Below are 6,143 nucleotides of genomic sequence, written 5' to 3'. Positions count from 1 at the left end.
CTGTTGATATTCAAAATTATGATAAGAAATGACTTGACATTTTGATGAAAAATTGTCTACTGATTGCGTCACCGTGAAAGGTTCTGTAGGGAGGTTTACTATCCAAGCCCTCTCTTTTTTGAAAATAAGGGAGCTATGTGTTTCACTTGGGAATGCCGAAAGATGTTTTTAAAGATGAAAACAACGAAAGGATGACGTAGTTTGTTTACATCAGAGAGCAAAAAGCAACCATCCAAATTGTGGAACACAGTGGTCACTTACGAAAGGTGGCTGTGATAGCAAATCCATTTTGATTGCTCTTGTCTGCTTGACAACGGGTGACAACTTGTATCCAACGGTGGAATCAATAAAAACACAAAACACCTGAAATAAGCAGATGCTAGTGGGATTTTTGGAAGTCCATTGGCTGAAAAAGCTATCAATAATTTCCTAACGAAGAAAGAAGGGCGCCGAGTTGATAGGGTAATCAAAAATCATAATTAAATGTCTCAGGTGTACTAGGGTCATTGCTTGTCAAATTTGCAATTGTGTAGCCTTACCCACCCCCTGAGGAGAAGCGGAGTGGGGGGTTGGTAACGCTACACGTAGGCTATAGATTAAATGATCCTTAAATTGCAACCATAGAGACATAACATCTCCGGAAGTACATATTGTGATAAACGTTGTGTCAATGGTATGAACAAGACACTGATAACAGATGTATTGTTTCTGTCTTCAGCACGAAAGCATTGACATTAGAGAGATTTAGCAATAATAAACAAAATAACTCTAGCGCCAGCGGTCGGCGGCAAAGACAAAGATGGCGGGTGTTACTTTCGGTTGCCTATTAAAATGGAGTGAAGTCTTCGTATGACCCACGGCAAGTCGGAATGAACTCTGTTATCTCCAGTATTTATTAGAAGGCAAAAACAAAAAATACACTGTTTAAAGAAAAAGACGCTATCGATAGAAACCCGTCAAGTTTTGCGAGTTTCGATGAAGCTGTTTTGCTGAGTCAACAGAGAATCAACGCGAATTCACGAGGGAAATTGCGGTAACTATAACCATGGAACATCACTTTTGCTTGTTTGACTTACCGGAAATATTTTTGAGATTCTTTTTTTTCCACAAACTTGTCCACGTACACAGCCAACGTGAAAATGCCTCCTTTCACGTAGAAACGGCACCAGTAACCGAGAAAAATGGCGGGAAAATCATGGTCATGTGGTCACTTTTGCCGTATGTCTCTACTAATATAACTTCATGACAATAAAGTCGTGGATTCGTTCAAGAACAAGGCGTCACCGTTTTAACCAATTTGAGGGTACTGGGTAAGGTCGGCCAGTGGTTACGGCGATTGTCTTGAGATCTGGACATCACGGGTTCAAGACCAGTTCTGACCACTCCCTGATTTGATCTCGGTAGTCCCTGGTTTAAAGTCATGGCTGCACTTGTAAATAGCCAACTCGTTTGTCTCCGGCAAGTTGGGATGCAGTTCCTGAAAAGCTCCTAGACCTCCTACGTGGAGTGGTCAATTAAATATGTAACTATGTATCCCTTCTTCAAATGCATCTAATGAATACCAATTAGTTACGTTATTGCATAAATGTGCAAACTGTTTCTCAAAAGTCCCGAAAGTTTTCGGGCCAATTTCGGGAGTCACAATTCCAATTATATCTTCGCAACGCAGAGGTTCTCAGCCATGAAACTTCGCAATCCTTTTGGTTTTTCTTCCATTAATGCGCCGATCAAATCGAAACTTCAACATCCCCACCCCGGGCAATTCTCTATCTTCTGTGCCCGGGGGTGGGGAATTTGACCTTTGCCTGCGTGGGTGGGGAAAATTGAACAGGAAGAGTCAGGTTTCAAATGATTTTTTCTTCGAACGCCGAAGTCGCTAATAGCCATAAAATACGTTTTTGAACGAGATGGAAGAGCTTAAAGGAAGAGATACAGCATTTATGAGTGATTGGCTTTCAAAAACGGTATTCAAAAGTTGGGGACAGATAGACAAAGCCGACAAGAGCGTAGGGCATTTGAACACTATTTTGGCCCGAGGAGGCGGAAATTTGAACGATCCAATCTTCAAAAGTTTAAATGCCCGTGGTTTGCCCGGGAAGGGGAGGTTGAAGTTTGGAGTTGATCGGTGCATAAAAGCATGTTAAAAGACAGGGGACTTTCGACAAACGGGCCAGTTTCTTGAAAGTCCCGAAAACTTTTCGGGCCCGAAAAGCCATCTGTGAAGTTGCCAACCGCTTGTTTTGGAAGGCCGATCTTTTTACATGTTTTCAAGGTAACAAAAAGAAAACTAACTGTGAAGTTTGACAAATTAAATGCTCTCCGTTCTTGAGTTACAAAGGGAATTGTGACACCGGAAAATGGCCCGTAAAGTTTCGGGACTTTCAAGAAACGGCCCCCAAGCCCCTGATTTTTACTTAAATGACGTCCTGAGAACAGGAGATTGCAAAAAATTAATTAAAATAAGCAAGCACAAATAATACTCAAGGATGACTTGTTTTTCCAGCATTTAATTGGTAAGCATTTCAAAATATGGGAATTTACAATCACTTCTTCTTCTTCTTGGAAGGCATCAGTACACCATCGTACTGCAGACAAAAACAGAGAAATGGTCATGATCGTTATTATCATCATCATCTTCACTTTAAATGAATGCTTTTTAGTAAAAGTAAACCACAGTAGTTGTATGGGATCATTCAGACCGGATTTGACAGGTGTTCATTCATCAAATGATGTCATCCATCATAAAGACAAATGAAGGGGGGGGGGGGGGGTGCATAAACTAGGGGCAAAACCAAACTGAAAAGTTGGCTCATTTTCATGCTCTTTGACATGTTTAGTCCTAACTGCCATGTCCGCTTTACATATAGGAATCTTTGCTGACGTCACTGTTTATATCTTTGCTTATAAAGGGAATCATCCTATTCACAAATTGACGAGGAGCGAGGATGGCACAGTCGGTTAGTGCGCGGCCTAGGTGCAAGAGGTCCTGAGTTCGATTCCCAGATGGCGAGGGGGGAGAAGTAAAATGAGCCGACCGTCGACCTCAGGTTTGTCAGTTGAATTACTGTTATGAGTTATCGACATTAAATACGGTTGCTTTACTTTACTTTACTTCAAAAGTCAAAAGAACGTGTCGAACTTAGTTAAATTTCCGATTTTCAACCAAGTTTTGAGCAAGTTATTAGCTATTAAAAAATGATAAATTCTTGGGTGGCAAGAGCACTACAGCCCATACATTCTAATTTTCAAAGCATCATTACTCAGACATTATCTGGTAAATAGACCATTTTCAAATTCTCACGGCTGAACTGGATCTAGCATGGAATGGAGGCTAATGCGGGCAAATCTTTTCAAATGCAAATTAATTTGCCCGCATTAGCCTCCATTTCATGCTAGATCCAGTCCAACCGTTAGAATACGAAACTGGCCCATTGAGCGCACTTTTTCAGAAATAAGTCATTATGCAATGCACTTTCAGTATTCAGTAATGATTTTTTGGCTGATAAATTAGAAAACGATGGGCTTTTGCTAATGAGGCAAATAATGTAATGTGAACTTAAATGTGTATTTGATGGTTCAACCTGTTGTGACAGACAAAAACAATAACTTTTGGTTTTTTTGTGATGGTATTAAGAAAAGTGCCGGTAGACAAACACAGATATGTCTTCATAAATAATGACTTGGTGTACCCTACGAGCAGAGTCTTCTTCAATCTTCCTAGATAAGTCAGGAAGAGGAAGTAGACTGCCAGCTGCCTCGACTTTCTTTGATTTGCCACTCATGGTGATGATGATGATGATGATGATAGACTTTATTTAAGGGTGCGTTCGATTGACCGTATTCCGGAATAGGAATAAATGGAATACAAGTTGGAAATCCTTTGTTTTGCGGAGATTCACATTAAAATTGTCAAACATTTGCTAAAATGCTATTTTAAACACATTTTTATCATCCTTTCAGCTTCGAAATGCGCCAAACATACCGTTTTAATCATCACTCCTCGTATTCTTATTCCGGAATAGGGTCAATCGAACGCGCCCTAAGTGTCAATAGTATTTAGCTTAGGAAAAACTAATTGGGGACACTATTTACACAATAAAGTATACCTTAGCTAAAGTTAAAATTATTTACAATTTAATGAATAATGTATAAAATAAATAGATTAATAGATAAATAAATTAATAAATAAAATGTATAAACTTGGTAAAGAAATGGATAAGTCAGTCCAGTTTCGACCTGTCAAAACTGTTTTTTTTGTGCACATGATTGACAGCCATGCGTCATCAATATATTTTTTAAAAAAGTCAACATCGTGGCAATTTTTAACTGTCAAAATTCCCAAGAGTATTTCCTCCGTATATGGTTACGGAAACTAGTCTGCCAGAAACCTATAAATTTTTCAGTAAAAACTGAAATTGCATTTTAAAAGTATGAACTATCTTGAGTTTCCAATTAAGGAAGTGATCCCTTGGTTGTCGTGTGTTTGTCAGAGTTGTTCGAAAATATCCGGACTGTTTGCTTTTGTTTTGTGGTATTGCGGATACTGGTTATGCGTGACTGACACCCAAATACATTTTGAATTCAAAGCATGGTCAATGCAAAATATTGAGGCCACTGGCAGAGTCTACTTCCTCTTCCTGACTTATCTAGGAAAATCGCAGGAGACTCTGCTCGCAGGGTAGACTTGGTGATACTTGGAAAACACCTAAGTGCTCCTAACAGGAATTAAACCTACAACTCTCCCACCACAAGTTCAGTTTCTCTACCAGAAGAACAACTGTGTGAGACAAAGACATTATTTTACATTGGGACACTCCTGAATAAAACTTTCTTTCAGGGTTTTCAAAATGATTTGAAGTAGGCATCAGTCTCTGTAGACGTAGACAGACATTGACATTTGAGGGGGGTCTGGCCAATTCTAGATGGCGGCAAGCAAATGTGAATGCAAAACGGCACAAAATTGAGCTTTCTTTTTTAACAAGCTTTCTTCCTATTTGAGACAAGAAATATATTCATGCATTTCTTGATTACATGTAATCAAGAAATGCACGAACAAATTTGACTGCCTTGTTAATGAAATGCTGTGTATTCAAGATCTTAAACCAGCATTGAATGTACAGTCAGATTCTCTTCGTGCTAAAGTATTCGTGTAATTAGCTCGGCACTCTTTTATGCAAATTCGCTTCAACTTAGCCTTTTCACAAACCTCATTTTATCCTTATGTACCGTAACCTTGATAATAGTACAAGATGTACCGAAACGTTAGTTTCTATCACTTATATTTCTTGTCTCATGTATTCCCAAATCATTTCTTATTTCTTCCTATTGCGTGTATATTATTGCTGCAAAATCGAGTGTGTAGTTACGCTGCCAATCTTAAAGATATATGGATAAGAAGGAAGGCGGAGACTGCTTGTCACAATGTGATTGCTACGACCAGAGTATCCGGCGACATGTGATCGAGTAGCAATCTCATTCGCAGGGTCTCTCTTCTCTGCCTTCTTTATCTCCTCAGTGACAAAGGAGGCAGAGAAGAAAGACCCTGGAAATGAGATTGCACCATACTCATACATTACCTTCTGTTGAAACCACTTCATTGCCTCATCCTTGGTTATTCGGTGCTTGAAGCCAATACGGCTCTTCTTCCGTTTCCGTTTGGAAATGTTGAAGCCAGGACGTTCCATTACCACATAGAAATCCATACCATAAATTCCAATGCTTGGGTCGTATTTAATTCCAAGATCAATGTGTTCTTGAATTCCAAAGCCGAAGTTACCAGTTTGAGAAAAGTTATCTTTGGACAACTCATACTCACATACCTTTTGATGAATAATAAAACAAAACAATTTAACCCATTGACTCCTGGGGGTTCCCCATTGATGAGTAAAATCGTCTGGCGTTAGACAGATTAAAATAGTAAGTCTAGGCGGTTTGGGTGAAGTATTAATGGTGAGTAAGTGAGATATTTCAGTTTTGACAGAACAAAATGGCTAAAGTATGAAGGTACCGTCAACTCCCGCCTTGCGGACACGTCACCGTCACTATTACGGACACCCCGCTATTATGGACAGCAGCTAAATCCCCGGCGAAAGTTACAGACGTTTGACTGAAATAAACTCCCGCTATTACGGACTCTCGCTATT

At 39.5% G+C, this 6,143-nt stretch overlaps 1 protein-coding gene across 1 annotated transcript in view; it reads right to left on the bottom strand.

The window, feature by feature from the left end:
• Positions 1 to 2,491: 2,491 nt before the first annotated feature.
• The window catches only part of LOC138049901 (large ribosomal subunit protein uL5-like), an 8,554-nt gene continuing 4,902 nt past the window's right edge, over positions 2,492 to 6,143 (bottom strand). Inside the window, exons 4-5 of the mRNA XM_068896365.1 lie at positions 5,577 to 5,819; positions 2,492 to 2,585 (exon numbers count right to left, since the gene is read on the bottom strand). Of these exons, the coding sequence (XP_068752466.1) occupies positions 2,544 to 2,585; positions 5,577 to 5,819 (285 nt within the window). The 3' untranslated portion in view covers positions 2,492 to 2,543. The remainder of the gene's footprint in view (positions 2,586 to 5,576; positions 5,820 to 6,143) is intronic.

The sequence above is a fragment of the Montipora capricornis genome, chromosome 5 (genome assembly GCF_036669925.1).
Source record: "Montipora capricornis isolate CH-2021 chromosome 5, ASM3666992v2, whole genome shotgun sequence".
Lineage (NCBI taxonomy): Eukaryota > Metazoa > Cnidaria > Anthozoa > Scleractinia > Acroporidae > Montipora > Montipora capricornis.
This window is presented reverse-complemented; position numbering and strand designations above follow the sequence as displayed.